Source organism: Cherax quadricarinatus, chromosome 79, assembly GCF_038502225.1.
Source record: "Cherax quadricarinatus isolate ZL_2023a chromosome 79, ASM3850222v1, whole genome shotgun sequence".
Classification (NCBI taxonomy): domain Eukaryota; kingdom Metazoa; phylum Arthropoda; class Malacostraca; order Decapoda; family Parastacidae; genus Cherax; species Cherax quadricarinatus.
Genome location: NC_091370.1, coordinates 1,242,739 through 1,269,606, shown reverse-complemented (window position 1 = coordinate 1,269,606; position 26,868 = coordinate 1,242,739). Strand labels below are relative to the sequence as shown.

The 26,868-nt window shown below is 40.9% G+C and overlaps 1 protein-coding gene across 2 annotated transcripts in view; it reads left to right on the top strand.

Moving 5' to 3' along the window:
• Positions 1-5,443, top strand: part of LOC128702726 (protein Wnt-11b-2-like) — a 229,835-nt gene extending 224,392 nt beyond the window's left edge. For both annotated transcript variants that reach the window (XM_070101829.1, XM_070101830.1), the window contains one exon: positions 4,609-5,443. In XM_070101829.1, the coding sequence (XP_069957930.1) occupies positions 4,609-4,783 (175 nt within the window). In that variant the 3' untranslated portion in view covers positions 4,784-5,443. The remainder of the gene's footprint in view (positions 1-4,608) is intronic.
• Positions 5,444-26,868: the final 21,425 nt, after the last annotated feature.

Here is a 26,868-nt window from a genome sequence, read left to right as displayed (position 1 = left end):
AAGTGTTGAAGAAGGAGATTCTACTTCTTCAGGAGGAAAATAGGAAGCTGAAGCTTCGCATAGATGAGTCTGAGAGCGAGTGTGAGAAGGATTTAGCTGGTAAGGAAGGAATGGTCGCCAGCAGTGATAGTGGCAGCCGCTCTAAGTGGCAAGTGGTTCACAGTTCAGGAAGAAGGAAGATGAGGAGAGTTAATAGAGAAGATGTGAAGGTAGGAAATCGATTCTCTGTTCTCCAAGACGAGTGTACTTCAGTGGTTAGTGAGGTTGAAGGTACCACTGATTCCCCTGCTAATCAAGGTAAGAATATTTTAATAGTAGGCGATTCTCAAGTAAGATATATGGACCGTGCATTTCGTAACAGAGACAGAAAGGTCAGACAGTGTGTCTTCCTGGAGCTGGTGTTGGTGACATAGTCAGCAGGTTGGATAATATTATGGCAGGTAATGGGAACAAGCCCATTATCTGTCTTAGTGCTGGAGGTAATGACATTGGGAAGGGTAGGAGAGAGGAGCTGCTGGATAAGTACAGGTCAGCCATAGAAGTAGTTAGGTCTAAGGGAGGGATCCCAGTCATATGTGGCATCTTGCCTAGAAAGGGAGTGGGCAATGAATGAATGTCTAGGGCAATTGGTATAAATTGCTGGCTAGACAGGTACTGCAAGGAACTTGCAATCCCATTCATTGATAACTGGGACCTATTCTTTGGCAAACGTGATATGTATGCAAGGGATGGGGTTCATCTCTCTGTGGATGGAGTGGTTGCATTAGCCAATTCAATTGAGAGGGTAATTAATGACTTGTCTAGGAATTTAAACTGATAGATTATAGAGGTATGGGTGTTTGTGGGAAACAATCAGGCTGCAGCATTAGGGTTAAAAACAACAGTTATTACCGGGATACCTCAGAGATGTGTTTAAAAGACAATATTCAAAATAAAGTTGCTAGTAATGGCAAATCAATTGATCAACAAACAAACAAAGATATTAGAGGGCAACGAGTGACTAGCTCCCTTAATTAAGGTTTACTATACAAATAGTAGGAGTCTAAGAAATAAGATAGATGAGCTAAGATTACTTGCAAGTGTAGGTAATATAGATATTATTGGCATAACAGAGACCTGGTTCAACCTGAAAGAGAGAGAAATGCCTTCTGAATGCAACATACAGGGTTATAAACTATTCCACACTGATAGGGTAAACAGGAAGGGTGGTGGTGTGGCGATGTATGTCAGAGAAAATTTAAATTGTTGTCTTGGACATAATATAAGATTAGAAACATCGAACACAGAATCTGCTTGGCTACATTTTGTCGAGGGTCGTGACAAATTAATTTTGGGTGTGATTTATAGGCCCCCCAAACCTTGATAGGGAGGGCAGTAAGCTGTTATGGGACGAAATTCATAAGGCATCTAGATATGAAAATGTTGTGATAATGGGAGATTTTAACTTTAGACAAATTGATTGGAGCAATATGACAGGAAATCTTGAGTCTAGTGACTTTCTTGACACGGTTCAGGATTGATTTTTAGAGCAGGTTGTGAGAGAACAAACTAGAGGAAACAATCTGCTTGACTTGGTTCTTGCCAACAAAGATTCACTAATTAATAATCTTGAGGTTAATGATGAGCTTGGGGAAAGTGATCACAAATCACTTAGTTTCAATATATCATGGAATTACCCAGATAACTGCAATCAAATCTCTGTCCCAGATTTTCGCTTGGCCGACTTCATGGGACTGAAAAATTACCTGGGTGGACTAAATTGGGATGTCCTGACTATGGGTCAGGTAGGTGATCTTGGTTGCCAATATGACGTTTTTCAGAGCATAGTTCTAGCTGCCCAGGCAACTTTTGTTCCGAGCAGGGAAATTAGATCAAACAAAAATGATCCCAAATGGATGAACAATAGATTAAAACATCTCATTGGTCAAAAGAGAGGCATATATAGGCATATCAAAAGAGGGGATGGGCAGTTAAGATATCAATATATTCAATTAAAGAGAGAAATAAAGAAAGGGATAAGAAAAGCAAAAATGGACTATGAGGCTAAGGTCGCAAGGGATTCAAAGACTAACCCAAAAGGGTTCTTTCAGGTATACAGAAGTAAGATTAGGGACAAGATTGGCCCACTTAAGAGTAACTCTGGTCAGATCACTGACAGTGATAATGATATGTGTGAAATTCTAAATACCTACTTCCTCTCAGTTTTCACCAAGGAAAATACTAGCGATATTCCTGAAATAATAGATTATGTAGAACAGGATGATAAACTATGTACGATTGCGGTAACTAGTGACATGGTCCTCAGAGAAAGAGAGAAACTAAAACCTAACAAATCCCCAGGCCCTGATGAACTGTTTGCAAGGGTGTTAAAGGAATGTAAAGAGGAACTTAGCATACCTTTGGCTAATCTCTTTAACATATCACTACAAACTGGCATAGTGCCTGATAAGTGGAAAATGGCAAATGTAATACCTATTTACAAGGCAGGTGACAGGTCCTTGGCTTCGAACTATAGATCAATAAGCCTTACCTCCATAGTGGGAAAATTTATGGAGTCAATAATTACCGAAACAATTCGTAGCCATCTTGACAGGCACAGATTGATTAATGAATCTCAACACGGTTTTACAAAGGGGCGTTCCTGTCTTACGAACTTAATAACTTTTTTCACTAAGGTGTTTGAGGAGGTAGATCATGGTAATGAATATGATATTGTGTATATGGACTTCAGTAAGGCTTTCGATAGAGTTCCAAACCAGAGGCTATTGAGGAAACTTAAGGCACACGGAATAGGAGGAGAATTTTTTTCCTGGGTAGAGGCATGGCTGACAAATAGACAGCAGAGAGTTTGCATAAATGGGGAGAAATCAGAATGGGGGCACGTCACAAGCGGTGTTCCTCAGGTGTCAGAGTTGGGCCCATCGTTGTTCACAATTTACATAAACGACATAGATGAGGGAATAAATAGCCAAAGCAAATTTGCTGATGACACCAAAATAGGCCGTCCAGTTGATTTTAGTGAGGACACGAGAGCACTCCAGGATGATTTGAATAGACTAATGCAATGGTCGGAGAAGTGGCAGATGCAGTTTAATATTGACAAATGCAAAGTTCTAAATGTTGGACAGTTAAATAACCATGCCACATATAAACTAAATAATGTAGATCTTAATATTACTGATTGCGAATAGGATTTAGGAGTTCTGGTTAGCAGTATTCTAAAACCAAGACAACAGTGCATTGGTGTTCGCAGTAAAGCCAACAGAATTCTTGGCTTCATATCTAGAAGTATAAATAATAGAAGTCCTCAGGTTGTTCTTCAACTCTATATATCCTTGGTTAGGCCTCATTTAGACTATGCTGCTCAGTTCTGGTCACCGTATTACAGAATGGATATAAATGCTCTGGAAAACGTACAGAGGAGGATGACAAAGATGATCCCATGTATCAGAAAGCTTCCCTATGAGGATAGACTGAGGGCCCTGAATCTGCACTCTCTCGAAAGGCGTAGAATTAGGGGAGATATGATCGAGGTGTATAAATGCAAAGCAGGAATAAATAAAGGGGATGTAAATAGCGTGCTGAAAATTTCCAGCCAAGACAGGACTCGCAGCAATGGTTTCAAGTTGGAAAAATTCAGATTCAGGAAGGATATAGGAAAGCACTGGTTTGGTAATAGAGTTGTGGATGAGTGGAACAAACTCCCGAGTACACTTATTCAGGCTAAAACGTTGTATAGTTTTAAAAATAGGTTGGGTAAATACATGAGTGGGTGTGGGTGGGTGTGAGTTGGACCTGACTAGCTTGTGCTACTGGGCCTGGTGCAGTGCTCCATCCTTGAGTGGAGATGACCAGACTGGGTGGGTCATTGGTCTATTCCGGGGGGGGACATGGATCTGCTCCGCATGGGTCAGTAGGCCTGTTGCAGTGTTCCTTCTTTATGTTCTTATGTTCTAACAGTTGTAACAGTAGTAGTAGTAGTAACAGTAGTAACAGTAGTAACAGGTGGTAGTAGGTAAGCAGGTGGTAACAGCGGTGGTAGTGACTAGGTAGGTGAGGTAGTGACAGTGAGTAGGTAGTAACAGGTGGTAGGTAGTGGTGAAGTGACGAGTTGGTTAGGTGGTAACAGGTGGTAACAGGTAGGTAACAGGCCAATTAGGTAGTGAACAGGTAGTAGTAGGTAGGTAACAGTAGGTGAGTAAGCAGGTGAGTAGGTAGGTAGTGAACAGGTGAGTAGGTAGGTAACAGGTGAAGTGAACAGGCAGGTAGGTAGTTAACAGTGGTAGTAGGTAGTTAGTAACAGTAGTAACAGGCATTAGTAGGTAACAGGTAGTAGTAGTAGGTAACAGTAGGTAGGTAGTAGCAGTAGGTAACAGTGATGTAACTTCAGTAGGTAGTAACAGGTAGTAACAGGTAAACAACCAGGTGGTATTAAAAGAGGTGAACAGCATTAGGTAGGTAACCCAGTAGGTAATGAGAAGGTAACAGGTAGTAGGTAGGTAGTAACATAGTGGTAATATTCTTTATAATTTATTATATATCTGATTTTACAATAATTATTGTAATTTGCCAGACTGTGAGGTGTCCTGAGTGTGTGTCTCCTCACAGGCGATGCAACGCTTCGTCAACGGGCGTGGATGGGTGTGGGGTGATGTGCTGTGGGCGTGGGTACACCTCCCACGCCCAGCGTACCCACCAGCGATGTCACTGCAAGTACCATTGGTGCTGCTACGTTACCTGTCAGACCTGTGCTGTCTGGTACGATGTCCACACTTGCAACTGACTTCACGATGGGGGAAGGAAGGGGGTTGGAACCCCCGACCATCTCTACGATTGAAGTCACGTGTTTCTAACTGATGTCGCTCGCTCAAAAAGTTGTTTTTCACTTGCTCACTGATGTCGCTCGCTCAAAAAGTTGCGTTTCACTTGCTGACATCTGATGTTACTCGCTCACTGTTGATGTTATATACTCAGAAATTATGCTATCTAGCAATGATGTCACTGTTCCACAACTGATATGTCTCACAATATATACTGATGTCACCTGCCCACGCCAAACATCACTTATTAGTGGTTCTACTTATTGCTTTGCACCACATGATGTCCCTCACTACTGATCTCATGAAGTCAATCATAACTCTTACACATTCATGATTATATTTTCATCAGGTGTCATCCAGCACTGACATCATTCACAGGTGGCTGATGATCTTACAGTGGAAGATGTCACAGGAGTCACTCACACCTGACTTGACTTCCGTTACGTGAAAAGTCAGCGATCATATGATGCAACTCATGGCTGAGGTTACTTACGGACAAATAATTATTATTTTGCACGCACGTGTGTGTGTGTGTGTGTGTGTGTGTGTGTGTGTGTGTGTGTGTGTGCTCCTCGTCATGCCACCTGTGTAGTCACCTCACGTCATGCATTTCAATGTACAAAACTCTGTAGAATAAATTAAAAATATTTCTAAATGTTTATTTGGGTTTCATTATCTTGATCCCGTTTTTATATTTAATAATAATTAATCACCAAAGTGGATTAATGGATTAATAATTCAGTCAAGCTTTAAGAGGCTGCCCGACTCTCTTTCTTCCTCCTAAATTACGATATTATTTAACACATGCCGTGACTTGAGAACGACTCATCAAATCGGCTTCAAATTTTCAACAGGCGTGTACGGTAACAAGGACCAAATTCTAGTAACAAATGGCATGACCGAAGTTTATTGAACCATTCTCAACATCCAGGAATAGCTGGGATAACTTCCAAAAATATCAGTCGCTAATTTTCTAACGTTCACTAAAGTTTCCAAAAACGATGACAACTTGGGGAAGTGAAATTGAATTGTATAAGTGCAGATTTGACCATTTTATGTATAAAATATTGTTAATTTTTTATTTCCGTTCAATCATGTCAAATTCACTTTAATTTACCTCTTCTTAAAGACTTAGTATTTAATGCTGATATATCTTAAAATACATATAATTATATATTCATTACATAATAAAAATTGAAATCATTAACGCTCGTTTGCAATTATGGAAAAAATTAGTAAAATGAATTAAATGTAATCAGCGCTAACAACGGTTACGCGTTTAGGAAGATGTCGGTAGATTTTTAGATTTTGCCACCGAAGTTGCTAGTTTATTGTGCACCCCATATCCATCCTGTGGACGGTAGTGCGAGAGCATATGGATACACAAAAGGCCTAGGAACTAGGCCCCAAAGGGTTAACAGGAATACATATGGATTTATATCTGCATATCTATAGTTCAATTATCTGTTACAAGCAAATTTAGGAAATTTGCTTAGTATATCTGGTATCTTATTTTCATTAATAAGATATCTTGACATGTCACATAGGTTATTATACTGTCTCTGTATTCCTCAATAAGTGGACAATTAAGCACATAGTGTTCAAGAGAGTGACCATATGCCTGATCACATAATTTACATTTAGTTTGATCATCATGTGTGTGTCTCCCAAACTGCCAGAAGTACTTGTAACCAAGCCTAAGCCTGGCCACTACAACATCAGTCAGTCTGTTCACATTGCACGTTGCTCCATAAATATACTTACCTACGTTCATGTTATCATAGTGGGTTATAGATCTACTCAGACTTCTAGCTGCATTCTTATAACAAGTCGGAGTCTGCAGTAATCTGAGTTTGTGCATAGCTCTGTAGAGACGTGGCCACGAGCCCTCCTAGGGCAGGGAGGGTGCCATAGCCAGAGCTTGCTACCACCTGCATCTCACAAGATTGCCATTCCCATGAGCATCCCTGGGGCGGGTAAGATGGCAGACCAGAGATCTAGCTACTCATTACGAGCCCCGTGAGGGCGGGGAATGGAACTAGGCCTGGGGACAGTTGGTCCCAGAAGATGAAAAGGTACTTGTACCTCCTCCCATGGCAAACAAAGGAGTCACTCCCTAAACAGGGAGCCAAGGCCGGGTCACCATCTGGAAAAGACCCGGGCTGGGAGAGTACCGGCAAATCAAGAAGAAGAAAGAAGACTGAAGCTGTTCCGTCCCGTAGTTGTAAGTAAAGGTTGTCGGAGGGTCTCGGTCAGATGACCAAAAGCTCCAGCTGCTGGTCATCATATGACTTTGACCCGCATCAGGAAACACTTGACCTGTTGTGAATAAATAATTTACAAAACCGACACGTTGATAAATGAGATACTTTTGCAACATTCTTCAAGGAAGGTTCCTTGATGTTGGTTCTTGATTTAGGGAATTATGTCTCCAGTTCCCCGAATTAACTGTTTCGGGTTTAGCGCTTCCCCCTTGATTATAATAATAATAATAATTATTCTGGAAACGTTTCTCCACACAGTGACTGCTTTAGTTCAGTGCAGAAAAAGATGGAAACAGGAAGAGTTTGAGGTCATTATTCCCTCAGCCTGGAGTCGTGTTCAGTCTATCAATCTTGAGAAAAGTGCAGCGTATTAGCGGTGATGGAGCTTATATACTGACGAGGTGAGGCGAAGCAGTGGTAGGTGGAGTCACCAGCGAACAAAGGCACTAGTAGAGGTAGGTTATGTCTATAGTTTAGACAAGTTCTGAAGAAATTCCTGCATCAAGATCCCAAGATCTTGCTGTGTCTGACAGGATGTTGCAAAAGTGTTTCATTTATCAATGTGTCAGTTTTGTATACCATTTACTCACATGCTGTCAGACACAGCAACATCTTGGGATCTTGATGCAGAAATTTCTTCAAAATTTGTCTAAACTATAGACATAATCTACCTCTACTAGTGCCTTTGTTCGCTGGTGACTCCACCTACCACTGCTTCGCCTCACCTAGTCAGTATATAAGCTCCATCACCGCTAATACGCTGCACTTTTCTCAAGATTGATAGACTGAACACGACTCCAGGCTGAGGGAATAATTACCTCAAACTCTTCCTGTTTCCATCTTTTTCTGCACTGAACTAAAGAAGTCACTCTGAGGAGAAACGTTTCCAGAATGAAGAAACCCAAATGTTGCAAAAGTGTCTCATTTATCAACTTGACCTGTTTCCTGCCTAACCTAACGTAAGGTGGCCAGGTAATGTTGGGTCAGGGGTTGAGGGTAACTGACTAGACGACAGCTACAGCTGTTAACACGTCAGGTGATTAGTTGATCAAGAATCTTGTTATGCTGAGCATTTCGGGCAATGTGAGGGAAAAGTTCAATAGATAGGAGTAGAGAGGGAATATATAGGAACAATAGTTTCATTGCCGGCTACTCGTTAAGGTTGGGTCAGTCTAGCTCCCGATATTCCCGCCTTTTCTCCCCCAACCCCTAAATTGATAGTTTGTCTGCCGGCTACTAGTTAAGGTAGGGTAAGTCACACTCCCGTTTTTCCCGCCTTTTCTCCCCCACCCCTAAAGTGATAGTTTGATTGCCGGCTACTTGTTAACGTAGGGACAGTCTAGCTCCCGCTATCCCTTCCTCCCCCCCCCCGAATGGTGACGTGTGGGGCTCTGGTCAGACAGTAAATCACTCGACTCACAGCTCCCAACACTACTGTAAGTACATGCCTGCTTTGTATTCTAGTGGATTTATTGGTTAAAAGCTTCACTTTTGACCAATAATAAACTTAGTCTTTTCAGCCTTGCTCTATGTTGACTGTTGTAATAATCACCACATCTTTTAAGTATCAGACTTACCATAGTGATTATTTAAGCAGTGGGTAACCTGTCTGTCTTTCCAGCTTGGATGTCAGAGAGGGTCACCTGGCAATCAACGAGCAGAACAGGAGAAGGACTAACGTCCAGAGACTTCTCCATTTTGTATTGAACTACCTGTGCACCTGTATGAAAGTGCAGGACATAACTCCACAGCATTGCAGCGGTAAAGAACCTGCTTTCCTGTCATTGGGATAATAATCACGGCGATTCTGTGAAGAACTAGCCAGTGGATGGTCACCAACACCTGCGACCTTCCCCCCCCTTATCAGCAACGGCTACGGTTTCAACAACAGTGTCACCAACACCAGACACCCTTGTAGATTAGCGTTGAGTTCAAATGTTATTTTATTCATTTCATTTTTCATTTTTCTTTCAAATAGGATATATCTTTCATGTTTTGTTGTTTTATGTTTGATTTAATAGTGTTTATCTTTGTGAATTATTATTTCTTTTTCTATTCATTAATTTTCCTGAGGAGGAGCCAGCCTGAGTAATACTGTCTGAAGTTGTTACAGGGCTGAGTAAGCCTTCACAAGTGGCGACCTTGCCAGGATCAACGCTACTGAATCAAGATTCAACTCCATCTCGAATCTACCATTTGAACTTCAACGCTGCATACCACAGACGGTTACCACCAGCCATGAGTAATCATCCTCTATGGTAGCACTACAGTACAGGTATTTAAAAGATTTGGTGATTGTTATAGTCTCAATTTATTGTAAGTCAAGTCAGGCAGGATATAATATTTAATTCTGCCACTTTTATATGTAGCTTGAAACACTTTGGAGGATTAGACTCTAGGGACCCGAGATTTTCCAGTGACAACTTGCTTCATTGAGCTCTTCATTGTATAAAGGGAACTGTCATAGGACACACTTGATTTGTTGGTGAGAAAATTGGATGGTTAAGGGACCCCATTCTACTTACTGTTTGCTCGGAGCCGGCATAGAACCCTTAGTTTTCGTTAATACATGTTGTTTAATTGAAGCAGGGATCGAGCCCTCTGGTTTGTTTACAGTTTGAGCGGAGCAGGAATTGAACCCTCCGTTTTCTTTAATACCCGTTTCATTTCTCCTGATAGTTTAAGTTATTCTTGCAAGTATGGATGAATACCAGTTTTGGATGAACGCTGGAAGTAAGTTAGGAATAACAGGGAAAAATTTAGAATCTTTCATTAGTGCTAAGATCCAGGAAAGACTTGAAAGAGAGAATTGAGAGAGAAGAGAGACAGAAAGGGAAAGAAGAAGAAAAGGAGAGAAAGAACCGAAAGAAGAAAAAAAGGAGAGAGAACCTTGAAAGACAGGAGAAAAAGGAGAGAGAGAGAGAATTGAGAGAGAAATCCGAGAAAGACAGTTAGAAAGAGAGCGAGAAGACCAAAAGGGGCGTGATAGACTTGATCGTGAGGAAAGAGCTAGGGAACGTGAGGAACAAGCTAAGATATGTGAGGAACAGGTTAAATTAAGAGAACTTGAGGAAAGAGCAAAGGATAGAGAAGTTGAGGAAAAAGCTAGAGAACATGAGTTGATAGAGAGAAAAGGATCGCGAGCTCGAAAAATCTCGCCTTGAATTAGAGAATAAAAAGTTAACTTTTACTCAACAACAATTAGAGGAAGGAGTAATGGAACAACGTGCAGTCAGTGCACATATTCCAACACCTAATTTACCTCCCTTCACAGAGGGGGAAGACATTCATACATTATCAGGTTTGAAAATACCGCTACCCTCTGTGAATGGCCTGCTGACACCTGGGCTACCAGGTTAGGAATGTTATTTTCTGGTACAGCCTTAAATATCTATGCAACTTTGTCGCAGGATATCATATGTAATTATAACCTACTAAAGAAGGCAATCCTTAAAGCATATCAAAAAACCACTAATTCTTACAGGAAAGATTTCAGGTATGCCACCTTACAGCCTGGCCAGAACTTTCAACAGTTACAGGTAACACTCTTTCGTTTGTTCGACTTTTGGATAGAGAGTTCAGGAATTGATCACAGTTATGAATCTCTTCGAGACTTCATGGTCGCTGACCAGTTCCTGACAGCTCTTCCCCATCAGATACGAACATTCATCAGAGAACGTAACCTGATTAAAGCTGAGGAAGTTGCTGAGGCTGCTGACCTGTATGCTGAGGCTCACAATTCCTATAAAGACCTAAAGGGATCGAACCCTAAGGGCAAGGGTTCATCAGACCTTAAGAAATCAAAGCCTCTAGTGGAAAGTAAAATGACTTCTTTTATTCCTGTTTGTCATTTGTGTGGTGTTAAGGGACATAAACGTCCAGATTGTCCTTCTAAGAAGGTCCAAAAAGTTGGAAGATGTTTTAAAGACTGTAATGACCAAGCACCCTTCTGTTCAGGAACAGTTAATGGACTTAATGTATCTACCATTTTACGAGACACTGGATGCACATGTATAGTCATTCTGATAAGCTGTTTCCTAACCTTAAAGAAACTCATTCCTCTGCTATACTTTCAGACTACTTGGGCCGTACAGACACTTTTCCTACCATCCGTTGTTACATTAGGTCTAAATGGTTCACAGGTTGGTCTGAAGCCGTACTAGCTCCCATCACTTCTTGCTCCGTACTAATAGGTAATGTAAAAGGTGCTATTCTTCCTTCTGAGGTTGACCTCTCATCACCAAAGATGGACATAGGTGTTTCAGATCCTCTTCCTGTAGAGTCGGAGAAGCCCCTCGAAAGTTCAGATGAGACAATGTCTCGTGAGATTCATGTGGGATTAAAAACCAGTGATGCTACTCTCGAAAGCGAGGAAGTAGGATCACAAGTTCACTTGTTAGACGAAAGTGAAGATATCACCTCCGATACCATAAATGTCTTGACTAGGGCTCAGACAAAAGCCCAGGCTTCCCCTACTGTCCATCCTTCGATTTTCCCTGACTTTAAGCCTTTAGACATATCGAAGGACTCCTTTGTCAAGTTACAACGTAATTGCCCTTCTCTTCAGAATTACCATAATGCCGCTAAACAAAATCAAGTTATCCAAAGGAAAAACTTTTCATATAAATTTGAATATATAAAAGGTATCTTGTGCAAGTCAGTATTCAAATTAAATTCAGATGAGATAGACTATTCCATCTTAGTTGTTCCAAGTCAATGCAGAAAGACTGTTCTTAAAATGGCTCATGACCTGCCAGTGGCCGGACATTTCTCGCATCGTAAAACTTTAAATAAAATTAGGGAAACCTATTTTTGGCCTAAAATGTCCTCAGATGTCACTACTTATTGTAGATCGTGTAAAGTTTGCCAACTGTCATCCTCCCGAGGTACCAGGCGAGTACCTATGATCAAAATGCCTATCTTAACAGTACCGTTTGAAAGAGTAGCTATTGGCATCATTGGTCCTTTATCTCCACTTTCATCTGGGGGACATAGATATATATTAACATTGGTTGATTATGCTTCGAGTTTCCCTGAAGCCATACCCTTAAAGACCATAACTACTACAGAGGTGGCTGAAGCCCTTTTGTCCATCTTCTCCAGAGTGGGTATCCCTAGAGAAATTTTGTCTGACCGTGGGACACAATTCACATCTGACTTAATGCAACATCTATGCCAACTTCTGGGAGTGAAGCCTCTCTTCACCACACCCTATCATCCCAGCTGTAATGGGAGGATTGAGCGCCAGCATTCGATTCTCAAGTCCATTTTAAGGAAACTTTGCTCCTTTAAACCTAAGGAGTGGCATCGTTACCTACCCTGTGCTTTGTTTGCCATGAGGGAAGTTCCCAGTGACTCTTTGGGGTTTTCACCTTTTGAACTTCTCTATGGTAGACAGGCCAGAGGTCCACTGTCCATCCTTCATGACTTATGGACTAATGAGGAGGTAAATGCTGAGGTTCAGTCTTCTTACCAGTTTCTCCTTGACCTTAGATCCAAACTTGAGGAGACCTCTGACATAGTTTCGAAGAACCTAAGCTTGTCAATGGACCAGTACAAAACCTATTTTGACTCCAAAAGTCAGAGAAGTTTTAAAGTAGGAGATGAAGTTCTTGTACTTTTGCCTATCAAGTCAAATAAATTATTAGTAGCATGGAAAGGTCCATATAAAGTATTAAAAATTTGTGGGAAAGTTGACTACCTCATAGAAGTCAAGGGGAAACCTAAGCTTTATCATATCAACATCCTTAAGAAATATTACCGAAGAAATTCGGTTAACTGCCTTAACAACTTTGACTTAGTTTTTCCACACGAACTTGATAAGACAACTGAAGAATGTAAAGTGTGCGTAATTGACACCTCTAACTTAGACTATGATGAAGAACTGCATGACTTGGTGACTCTTGACCACTCGGATGCAACCAACATTAATATTAATGAATCTTTGGATGACCATAAGAGACATGAACTACTTCAATGTGTGAGTAACTTTTCAGACGTCTTTACTGATATTCCAGGTGTTACCTCCACAGTAGTCCATAAGATTGACTTATTGACGGACAATCCTATCAAACGGAAATTATACCCAGTTCCAGTTCACCTTAGGGATGCATTTGACCGAGAGGTAGACAAATTATTAAAACTAAAGATCATTGAACCTTCAGTATCTTCATATTGTTCACCAGTAGTCATGGTTAAGAAGGAGGATAATTCATATAGACTTGCTATTGACTTCAGAGGCCTTAATGCTATAACTCGGTGGGATGCTGAGCCTATGCCCTTAATAGATAGCGATCTACACAAATTTTATGACGCTTCCTTCTTTTCAGAGATTGATATTGCACAGGCATATCATCAAGTAATGTTAGATCCTTCTTCTAAGCAGTACACCGCTTTTCCTACACACCAAGGACTGATGCAGTATAGAACTATTCCCTTCGGTTTGGTAACTGCCTGTGCTACCTACGTGAGACTGATGAGAAAGGTCTTGGGTAATATGCCAAATGTTTCAGTTTATTTTGATAACATTTACGTAATGACATCCACGTGGGGCGAACATATCCAAACATTAACATCAGTTTTGCGTAGGTTACGCTCACATGGCCTCACTGCCAAGCCGAAGAAATGCTTCCTTGGGTATAACAAGATTAGATATCTTGGACTGATACTTTCTAATAACTCTCTGCAGCCTCTCCCCAGTAAGATCAAAGCTTTATTAGAATTTAAATTCCCCAAAACCAAGAAGCTCATGCGAAGCTTTCTTGGTTCTGTAAATTTTTATGCACGGTTTATCCTGAATCTTGCTGATCTTACAGGCATCTTATCCAACTTCCTTAAAAAGTCTGTGAAGGAACCTCTTGAACTTTCCGACGTAGCTCGGGATAAGTTTAATGAGATTAAAAGTATCTTTGCGAAAGACCCTATACTTAAGATTCCAGATATTAATAAAACATTTTGTCTGAGAACTGATGCCTCCAATACTGGCTTAGGTGCGGTGTTACTACAATACCATGATGGTACTCCCTTCCCTGTATGCTTCCTAAGCCGGAAACTCCTTCCCGCAGAAAAAAGATACTCCACAATAGAAAAGGAATGTTTAGCCCTTGTGTGGGGTATCTCCAAACTTAAATTTTATTTGCTGGGAAAAGAATTCATTTTAGAAACGGACCACAAACCTTTGATATACCTAGAAACTTTTAAGGGAACCAACAGTCGCCTCTTGAGGTGGACATTGGCACTCCAGGCTTTTAAGTTCCATATTGTGTATATCAATGGTTCATCCAATTATTTCTGACTGGTTAAGTCGTGACAGTCAGTAGAAGATTTGTTGCCTTACGCGACTTCCACATGTTAGAACTTTTTCCTCGCCTATTCTTCTTATACTCCTTGACTGTAAGTCTTGGTATGGGGGAGTGTGAGGGAAAAGTTCAATAGATAGGAGTAGAGAGGGAATATATAGTAACAATAGTTTCATTGCCGGCTACTCGTTAAGGTTGGGTCAGTCTAGCTCCCGATATTCCCGCCTTTTCTCCCCCAACCCCTAAATTGATAGTTTGTCTGCCGGCTACTAGTTAAGGTAGGGTAAGTCACGCTCCCGTTTTTCCCACCTTTTCTCCCCCACCCCTAAAGTGATAGTTTGATTGCCGGCTGCTTGTTAACGTAGGGTCAGTCTAGCTCCCACTATCCCTTCCCCTCCCTCTTCCTCGCCCCCCCCCGAAAGGTGACGTGTGGGGCTCTGTTCAAACGGTAAATCACTCGACTCACAGCTCCCAACACTACTGTAAGTACATGCCTGCTTTGTATTCTAGTGGATTTTTTAGTTAAAAGCTTCACTTTTGACCAATAATAAACTTAATCTTTTCAGCCTTGCTCTATGTTGACTGTTGTAATAATCACCACATCTTTTAAGTATCAGACTTACCATAGTGATTATTTAAGCAGTGGGTAACCTGTCTGTCTTTCCAGCTTGGATGTTAGAGAGGGTCACCTGGCAATCAACGAGCAGAACAGGAGAAGGACTAACGTCCAGAGACTTCTCCATTTTGTATTGAACTACCTGTGCACCTGTATGAAAGTGCAGGAAGTAACTCCACAGCATTGCAGCGGTAAAGAACCTGCTTTCCTGTCATCGGGATAATAATCACTGCGATTCTGTGAAGAACTAGCCAGTGGATGGTCACCAACACCTGCGACCTTCCTCCCCCCCTTATCAGCAATTGCTATGGTTTCAACAACAGTGTCACCAACACCAGACACCCTTGTAGATTAGCGTTGAGTTCAAATGTTATTTTATTCATTTCATTTTTCATTTTTCTTTCAAATAGGATATACCTTTCATGTTTTGTTTTATGTTTGATTTAATAGTGTTTATCTTTGTGAATTATTTCTTTTTCTATTCATTAATTTTCCTGAGGAGGAGCCAGCCTGAGTAATACTGTCTGAAGTTGTTACAGGGCTGGGTAAGCCTTCACAGGCAAATTAGGTCAGTTTTGTCCCAGGATGTGACCCACACCAGTAGACTAACACCCAGTTACCCATTTTACTGATGGGTGAACATAAACTTGTGTAAAGAAACACGTCCAATGTTTAAACCCCGGGAATCGAACTAAAACCCTCACTGTGTGAAGCGAGAGCTTTTGCCACCAGACCACGGGGCACCGTGGGTGTTAGTCTCCTAACACTCCTGTTCACCTGACAGTTAACAGTTACCCCTATGTCAGTCTTCTTACACCTGTTTCACTGCATTGTAAGTAATATTTTTTTTTTTTTTTTATTTTACCTTGAGTTAGTTTACTGTTGGTGTCAAGGAAAAGATTTGATCATTTCTACTGTGATTATTCCCTGAGTAGTGTCCATGTAAGTAAAGTTATTTTGTTCATAATTCAAAGAAAACTTTATTCGTTTTTTTAAACTCAGTGGTTTAGAAACCTATGATAACCCAAGAAAGCTAAATAGTGTGATGTGTTTTCATTAAGATACTTATAACCTTCCCCGGGATGCGACCCACAACAGTCGAGGAACTTCCAGGTAAAAGAGTTTATTAGGATTAGTAAATTTTTATTTTTTCAGCCTTCATCGCAGATAGGTGTTATGGGAACTTGAAAAGCACATTTCTTTCATAACACTATAGTCAAATACAGTGACTTATTTCTATTGGGGTTCTTTATCCCGGTGGCTAGGTAACCCAGGATAACCCAAGAAAGCCATTCTGGCTTATTTTCATTGAGTCTTTTGATCCTCAACCCCAGGATGCTACCCACAATAGTCTGCTAACACCCAGATGCCTCCTCACTCGACCCCTGCAACTACAACTACATGAGTACAAGTAGCAGGTACATTTATAAGAAAACATACTCAATATTGTGATAATTGGTTTTCACAACCGACAAGTTGAAGATTGAGACACTTATGCAACATATGGGAATCTTTATTAAGGAAACGTTTTGCCACACAGTGGCGAGGCCGATACCACCTGAGACATAAACTATGAACTATTGTACAGCTAGATAACAGTATTAGGGCAGCGAGTGTCTCAGTGTTAAGCACTGTGTTAAGTCACTGTCACACAGGCCGATTCCCACCAAGGCAGGGTGGCCCGAAAAAGTATAAGGGTGCTTTCACAGTTTTTTGATTAACACCCCTCCTTTTAAGGGTTATCCCAGGTAATTTAGACAGATGTTGCTATGCAAACAGGCGATCTTAACACTGCAAAACAAACCACAGGGGGTGGAAATTTTTAGCTCAAGTACTTTCACGCTTCTCAGTGCATCAAAAACACTGGGACAGTGAAACAGAGGTCGATTAAAAACATACCGTCTAATAATGTTGGTGGTATTTACAAAGTTCCACGCACTCTGTACCCTCTCTCATATACTGATCAAACAGGTAAACCTCTGGAAACCAGATTAGCCCAACACTAGTGCTCAATCAGGATGGGCTAGGAGACAAATGCTGTCTTTAACCATGCCAGTTCATGTAGTCACCTACTGGGGTGGACTGCTGCTTGGATCATTATACCCAACAGTTCTACCATGGGAAGAAACATAACTGAATCCTCTTTCTTGAAACATGATAGGAATGCCCGGTGGCCTGGTGGCTAAAGCTCCCGCTTCACACACTGAGGGCTCGGGTTCGATTCCCGGCGGGTGGAAACATTTCGACACGTTTCCTTACACTGTTGTCCTGTTCACCTAGCAGCAAATAGGTACCTGGGTGTTAGTCGGCTGGTGTGGGTCGCATCCTGGGGGACAAGATTGAGGACCCCAATGGAAATAAGTTAGACAGTCCTCGATGACACACTGACTTTCTTGGGTTATCCTGGATGGCTAACCCTCTGGGGTTAAAAATCCGAACGAAATCTTATAACTCAAATTACGGGCTGTACAAACTTGATAGCTATTTACCTGGAGTATACCTGGAGAGGGTTTCGCGGGTCAGTGTCCCAGTGGAGTCTATTGCGCACAAATTTAACATTGTTGAACAAAACCACAGGATTGCTCATTATGCCATCAGGGTCTCTTGATGCTCTGGTGACGTTCGACCAGTATCTGTGCACAGGGCCGGATTACCGCATAGGCAAACTAGGCATTTGCCTAGGGCCCCGCGCATTTGGGGGCCCCGCGGTCCAAGGGGTTCAGGGGCTCATCCAAGACTGCACACATGGTGCAAGTGCAATGGGGTCCCTACCTAAAAAGTTCAAGTGTTTGGAGAGTAAAATTGATTTTTAAAAATTAATCAAAACAAAAATAAATAATGAAATAAAATAAAATAAAAATAAATAAACCTAACCATAGATGGCAACACTCAACACGCCTTTGTTTACATCAGAACAGCTGTGTTTTCCCGCTAATGGGTGAGTATGGGAGATTCCTCTCCAATTTTCTGTAGTAATTACACGTTATCTAGACTTGTACTGTGACAAATTAACTGAAGTGTTGTTGATAGACATTGATGTGTATGGATAAATGTTTGTTTTCGCCTCTAAATGTTAAGGGAGGTACCTGATAGGGTTACTTGACCAGTAAAGACGCATGGATCAGTAAAGACGCATTTTTGGTAAAAATACTATAAAGAAAAACCTAAAAACGCAAACTGACTTCCGTTTGTAGGTTTTAAAAGCAGTTTGTCCTGTCTTTAAGTCTTTATCATTTCAATAACAGATCTCAATTGATTGATGTTCTACATCACTTCCGTCGCAAATGCTTAGTTTTCAAGTTGGGATGGAAGTGATGTAGAACATCAATTAATTTACTACATATTTCCCCAGAAACACATAAGCCACATCAGAAAATCATTGGTTGGGTGAAACTGAAAATTGTCCCTTCATTCTTTAATTCTCATGTCCTTATCTATGGTGGTAGGTCATATATCATGCAAAACATAATGATTAGTTTAGTTATGAAAATGGTAATATAAATACCATTGTGCATTGTTCTTGGACTCGGTATGATTTCTGTTTAAGTAAATTGGAGATCAAGGAGGATGAATTAGTAAAATATTCGTAGCCCAAATCACTAACCTAATCTATGGTAAAAGTTCTGTATATGACTCCTTTCTGGTAACGTTTTGAATTTTTAGATGCGCAGCCAGAGGAAAGGGGGCTACAAGGGCCATATCCTCCCAATTGACAGAAAAGAAAATCTAATAATAATTAAAAAATTAATAATTGATAATGAAAAATTTGTATTTGCATGAATGCAGACAGTGATACATCCTCATTATGGCATCTCGTGAACGTGATGTTGGACGTTCTTATGCGAGTGGGTCACAGAAAAGAAAGAAGAAAATTCAAGAACAGAAAAAGAAAGATGTAGGAAGCTGCAGAAAGATCACAGACATGCTCACGAAAACAGTTTCTGATGTTACCAGTACAGTTGAATCTGCAGATACGTCAGATCATACAGGAAGCCCTCCCTCCGTTATTTCTCAGCCAGCATCTACTTCTTTTGTGTCTCCTCTCAATGTCTCAACGGACATTTCATCCACAGGATTTGTCTTAAAAGATCCTGCCTCATGGCCAAATGTAATCCCAGATTCTCTACGTAATGCTTTCATTGCAGAAAACTTCAGTCAAACTCTGAACATTGACTTTAGGAAATCAGCAAGGATTTATGATGATGGAAGTCGTCGTTGTTTAAAGTCATCTATGTTTTATAGGAAGCTTGCAAATTCTGAAACTGTGAAAAGATCATGGATGGTATACTCTGAACGCTCAGGAAAAGTGTACTGTTCAGCATGCAAGCTATTTTCTACCAAAGAAAATACCTTCACACAGTGGTTCAATGACTGGAAAAATTCCAAGCGTTTCGAGGAACATGAAAACAGCACCACTCACAGGAGCTGCATTTTAGCCAGTGTATTTCGTGCACAGAAAAAAGGCTTATTGGATTCTCATTTGGAAAATCAAACTGAAAAAGAGCTCACTTATTGGAGAAAAGTTCTAGAAAGAGTTGTTGCTGTTGTAAAATTCTTAGCTCTAAGAGGACTTGCTTTCCTTGGAGAAAATGAGGTTTTTGGTTCGGAAAACAATGGCAATTTTATAGGGATCATAGAACTGTTAGCACAATTCGATCCATTCTTAGCAAATCATGTGTCACGCCTTGGGAATGCAGGAAGAGGCACTGTATCTTACATGTCATCTACTATATGCAATGAATTTATTGAACTGATGACTAAGAAGGTCCTCAATAACATCATAGCAGCTGTGAAAACTGCAAAATACTTTGCAATAAGTGTAGATTCAACACCAGATATTTCACATACAGATCAATTGACATTCATTATTCGCTTTGTCGACTCCAGTGGTAAGCCTGTAGAGCGCTTTATAAAATTCATTCCTCTTTCAGGCCATGATGGAGAAACAATGATGAATGTAGTACTGGATACTCTGCTTGAACATGATCTCTCTATTATGGATTGCCGTGGCCAGAGCTACGACAGTGCAAGTAACATGTCGGGTAAATATAATGGATTGCAAGCCCGTATCAAGCAAATCAACCCACTTGCTGAATATGTGCCCTGCTCGGCACATTCTCTTAATCTTGTTGGGTCATGTGCTGCGGAGTGTTGTGTCGCTGCAGTTTCATTTTTTGAACTTTTACAAGCACTCTTTAATTTTTTCTCTGCTTCAACGCATCGGTGGAGTATACTCAAGTCAACCATTCATGGAGATGTCATCAAATCATTATCAACAACAAGGTGGTCAGCGCAGTATGATGCAACACATACTTTGAAAGACAGCTTTGCTGAAATACGTTCTGCTTTGATCCAAATAGCAGAGGATGAAGACCAGACAGCAACTACAAGAAGCGAAGCAGTCAGCTTAGCATCAAAATTGGAAGATTTTGAATTGGCCTTACTCTGTGTGCTTTGGGACTGTATACTGGAACGGTTAAATGCCACGAACAAGACACTTCAGAAAATTGAAAATGAAATGGCTACTTGTGCTAACCTCTATGCAGGCTTAGTGGAATTTGTAAGCTCACTTCGCAGTGATGAAGCTTTTGAAATGTTTGAAGAGAAAGCTAAACTGCTGGTGAAAGACTACAGTTACCGGGCTGATCATCAGCGGTCAAGGAAGAGGAAACGCAATTTTGAAGAGCCAGACAATGAAATTGTGTTGCTCCCAAGGCAGAAATGTAAGACAGCTACATACTTCGTCATTCTGGATTCACTGATTACAGAATTGGTGAAAAGAAAAGAAATCTACCAGAATCTCAATGACAAGTTTGGATTTCTGTTCAAATATACTACTATGCCAGATGCAGAATTGAGAGAAGCTGCATTAAAGTTGCAGCAACACCTTTCAGCAGATGTTCAGGACACATTTGTTGAAGAAATAGTTCATTTTTCTGGGTATATGAATCAGATTAAAGCTCCACCTGAAAAATGTGCGCCCTCAGCTGCTTTGAAACATTTAAGAAATGCAGGTATCTCAGAAACCTTCCCTAATGTTGACATAGTGTATCGCCTTTACCTAACACTTCAAGCTACTAACTGTGAAGGAGAACGCTCATTTTCTGTTTTGAAAAGAGTGAAAAACCAGCTCCGTTCAACAATGAGCCAAGAAAAATTGCGTAACCTAGCCTTGTTGACCATTGAGTCTGATCTAACAAGAAATATTGATTTTCAGAATATAATTGATGATTTTGCCAATATGAAATCCAGAAAAAGTTTATTTAAGAAGTGCCTGTGAATATAAACAATTCTTTATTTTCTTGAGTTTATATGATTTGATAGTCTTATGCATGATGCAATGATAACAATAATGGTCAGTGATTTATAAAGGGAATAATAGTGCTGTAGTGGTTATGCTGAATATAATAGGTACATGATGTCACTACTTTAATAGCCTAATCTAGTAATACTATGCTGTCTTGAGTTTATTCTCTTTAAAATGCATGATTTAACAAGATAGTTATAATTGCTGTTGGTACATGGTTTTGGTTGTCTTGATGTACTTTCCCTATTAAATTTAATCTAAATAGCCAGAATATATTTAATTAGACCTTAAACAGGCTCACAACGACCCCCCCCCACCCTCAAGCTGGAAGGGGTCGCTTCGCTTACCCGTAACTCAAAGGGGCCCCGCCAATCTGAATAGCCTAGGGCCCGGAGACTTCTTAATCCGGCCCTGCAAACAGGTAAACCTCTGGAAACCAGATTAGCCCAACACTAGTGCTCAATCAGGATGGGCTAGGAGACAAATGCTGTCTTTAACCATGCCAGTTCATGTAGTCACCTACTGGGGTGGGCTGCTGCTTGGATCATTATACCCAACAGTTCTACCATGGGAAGAAGAAACATAATTGAATCCTCTTTCTTGAAACATGATAGGAATGCCAGGTGGCCTGGTGGCTAAAGCTCCCGCTTCACACACTGAGGGCTCGGGTTCGATTCCCGGCGGGTGGAAACATTTCGACACGTTTCCTTACACTGTTGTCCTGCTCACCTAGCAGCAAATAGGTACCTGGGTGTTAGTCGGCTGGTGTGGGTCGCATCCTGGGGGACAAGATTGAGGACCCCAATGGAAATAAGTTAGACAGTCCTCGATGACACACTGACTTTCTTGGGTTATCCTGGATGGCTAACCCTCCGGGGTTAAAAATCCGAACGAAATCTTATAACTCAAATTACGGGTTGTACAAACTCGATAGCTATTTACCTGGAGTATACCTGGAGAGGGTTTCGCGGGTCAGTGTCCCAGTGGAGTCTATTGTGCACAACTTTAACAATGTTAAACAAAACCTCAGGATTGCTCATTATGCCATCGGGTCTCTTGATGCTCTGGTGACGTTCGACCAGTATCTGTGCACCGGTCATCATGTTACGTCCCTCATGAAGAGTGGCATAGGTGGCATATTATACATCCCGTTTAGCTACTACTGTATCATAAGTTAACAGGTACACAAAGTTAAGTGATTGCAATCAGTGATAGCAATAAGATCGATGTAATATATAAACATTAATAGTAAGTAGGCGGGTGGGTTTATTCAGGTAGGGATGAGCATGGATACAGTTATGTAAATTATCATACATAGTGGCACATGTGTGGCTCACTTAGGATGGTCCGAGGGAGGCAGATAGTGACTTGTTGCCGTTGGGATCTTAATTCCAACTAGATAAAGGTACACATGGTTGATTTCAGCATGGCGATTGCAACTAGCCCAGTGGATTACAGAGTTAGGTTGTTAGTGGTGTTAAAGGATATTCAAAAATTCGTGGATCTGAATATTATCGGAATGTTATAGAAGATTCACAAATAATACAGGCATATTAACTGATACTGAGGGTAATGGCAGGCAGTATTTAGGAGAATATGATGAGATACTTGCGAGTATTTCCTGGAACAATCTAGAACCTCCCTGTACTATAGTAGGTTCGCCGGTTTTGTCTGGGCCGGATCTTTTTCAGATGATGGCCCGGCTTAGAACCTCCTGTAACGTACAGCTTTAAATTGACAAAGGAGTGCATTCATTTCCTTTCTTTTATTAATTAGAAGGTTGCACAGAATAGCAGCATTCCGTATGTGTATTATCCACTATTGCTACGTAATTACTTATGTTAGATGATTTATTCTCATCAATTAGAAAAAGCTTATGGCTGGCTATTATATCACCTATTTTTCTATTTCCTGCTGTCCCTAAACTTGGAGGCCTTTGTCTTCCCCATGGGGTGGGGAGGGGTTGGCAAAGGGACCGGCGCTTCTCATACTCTGAGAGAAGCTATGGCTGGTGACACCCCACGCTAACATACTCTGAGAGAAGCTATGGCTGGTGTCACCCCACGCTAACATACTCTGAGAGAAGCTATGGCTGGTGTCACCCCACGCTAACGTACTCTGAGAGAAGCTGTGGCTGGTGTCACCCCACGCTAACATACTCTGAAAGAAGCTGTGGCTTGTGTCACCCCAGGCTAACACACTCTGAGAGAAGCTGTGGCTGGTGTCACCCCACATTATCATACTCTGAGAGAAGCTCTGGCTGGTGTCATCCCACACTACCATACTCTGAGAGAAGCTGTGGCTGGTGTCATCCCACACTACCATACTCTGAGAGAAGCTGTGGATGGTGTCATCCCACACTACCATACTCTGAGAGAAGCTGTGCCTGGTGTCATCCCACACTGCCATATTCTGAGAGAAGCTGTGGCTTGTGTCACCCCACATTACCATACTCTGAGAGAAGCTGTGGCTGGTATCACCCCACACTACCATACTCTGAGAGAAACTGTGGCTGGTGTCACCCTACATTACCATACTCTGAGAGAAGCTGTGGCTGGTGTCACCCCACACTACCATACTCTGAGAGAAACTGTGGCTGGTGTCACCCTACATTACCATACTCTGAGAGAAGCTGTGGCTGGTGTCACCTCACGCTACCATATTCTGAGAAAATTGCCCCTCATTTCTTTAGTTGCTACCCTTGCAACATTTCTGACTTCTCAGAACTTTGGAGTCCAGTCCCTGGACCAATTATGTACCTCTGTAATCTTTTGACTACCGCCCACAGGATGGGTATGAGGTGCATAATAAACATATTAAACTAACTCTGGGTTATCCTGGGTAATCTACACATATGCTGTTATGTATGATAATTTTTATAATTGTCAAATATGTAAAGGCCAAAATAGAAGGTTGCAATATAAAACGCTTAGATAGGAACAGAAAGGGTGGTGGGGTATGTGTCTACATTAGAAAGCTTACAACCCAAGACCTGATTTAAATAACAATAAACTGGAGATTCTATGGTTTGAAGTGCTGCTTCCCAAGACCAAACCCATCTTAGTAGGAACTAGTTACCGCCCTCCCACCCAGGACCAGTTCTTAGAAGACATTTCCAGAGTCCTGTCCGGACTTGAAAACAATTGCGAGACAATAATACTGGGCGACTTCAATATCTGTTTTCAGCAGCAAAATAACGAGCTATGCAAAAGGTATAAGCAAATTCTAGGTTTAAATAGTTACACTCAACTAATTAATACACCAACCCGGATCACACAGTTCTCAGCCACCCTAACTGACCACATACTTTGTAACCGCGCTGAGAACATTAGACAGTCAGGCGTCATTACCACAGGCCTTAGTGATCATTTCATCAATTACTGCACCAGGAAAATCACTAGGGATAGGATAGGCCTTCACAGGACAATAAAAATGAGGTCAACTAGAAACTGCAGTAAAGAAACACTGGTAAATAGGCTACACAGTTGTGACTGGACAGAGATAACAAGTTGCACGGACGTAAACGATGCCTGGGAAAATTTCAAAACAATGTTCACTACCATCCTTGATAATATTGCACCAGTTAAAGAGGTTAGGATTAAACGAAGAACTGAACCCTGGATGACTACTGAGATATTAGATAATATGAAATTCAGAGACCAGCTGTTAAAAAGATTTAAAACAAACAGACAGGATATTGCAGCACTAAATGAATTCCAAAGGGTGAGGAACAGAGTACAGAGACTTATAAAAGGAGCAAAGGCAAAGCACTATTGCTCAAAAATTGAAGAGTATAAGCATAACCCCAGAAAGCTCTGGTAACAACTAAAACAGTTGGGGTATAGCCATAAACCAGTAGATAGGTCTAACATAGTACGTACTCACTATCGATAACGAGGTATGCCACGAAACATCTAAGGTGGCAAATTGTTTTAATTCCTACTACACATCTGTTGCATCAACACTAGTAAGTAAACTACCAGCTGCATCAGACTCTGATAAGTTTCAAACATACTATACCAATAAAAGGGTAACCCCCAAACAGTCGTCAACTAAGACACCGGCCCGGATAACCCGTCTGAGTTCCTAAAAGATGGTGCTTCTGAACTGTCAGTCCCTATTGCTCACATAAATTTGTCCATCACCACTAATACCGTACCGGATGGGTTCAAGGAGGCCAGAGTTACTCCTATCTTCAAGAAAAATAGTAGGTCTGATGTAAGCAACTATTGGCCTGTTAGTATACTCAGTATAATATCCAAAATTCTAGAGAGGGCGGTGCACTGTCAAGTAGTTAAGTACCTTAATGACAGCAAAATTCTCCATAGCTATCAATCGGGCTTTAGAAGATCTTACTCAACCGACACCTCCCTAATTAATCTAATGGATTACTTGAGAACTGAAATGTCAATGGGGAACTTCATAGGTATGGTAACCTTAGACTTGCAAAAGGCCTTCGGTACTGCCAACCACAAATATTATGTAAGAAACTTCAAGCTATCGGTATAGGTTCTGTAGACTGGTTTAAGTCCTACCTTAGCAACAGGAGACAAATTGTCATAATCAACAAAACGAAATCAGAACCCCTGCCGATAGCATATGGAGTTCCCCAAGGTAGTATTCTGGGTCCTTTATTATTTTTATGCTACTTTAATGATATGCCTATCAGTGTCAAATGGAAACTCCTACTGCATGCAGATGATTGGTCAAAGAGACATTCGGGTGTGTGTTGGTAATCCTTTATTCAGGTGCAACATAATGAATGCTCCTAGCTGCAAAGAGACAAAACACACAAATTAGGATGCACAACCTGACGTTGTGAGTACACGTTGTACCTCCTATCCCTGATAAATCATTGACTGGCACAGTATGTACGAAAATCTACAGTGGGTGTGCATTGCCCTCCCCGGCAGAATACGTGGTTAACTTACGTATTTTTTTTTTATATTTTATTTAAAACTTCATGTACAAATATATATAGGTACTTATATCAATATGTAACATTGACACTGGTGATGAGCGATAAACATTCACTACACAATCTACAGAAAGAAGCACATACATAAGTATATTAAAATAAACTTAACACAACCTATAGACAGCTTCTACATACGTTGTTTCACAAGTACACAATGTTCATAGACATAGTGGAACGTACTCATTATTGCTTACACTCCCCCCCCCACCAATGAATACATTCTACATTCCCCTGTTACTTAAAATTCAAAAAAGACTTGAACAAGGCCAACATCAATAAAACAATATATAAACACAAAACAGTCCAGGCAACATCTGACACTATACTATATACAAGTTTTTAAAACATATCACAATTCAAGAAGGAATAAAGGTATAATAATAAAGGCCACAAAATGGCTATAAACAAAACTCCTAAATTACAACCTCAACACAGTAATAATGCACCAAACTTAATGACAAGCACTCATAATACAACTCTCAATAAATTACATAAGACCTACAAATGTATTATTAAGAAACCTGTGTTGCAACACAGGTGACCCATCATCCCTCCCCCCACTCACACAACACAGGTGACCCATCA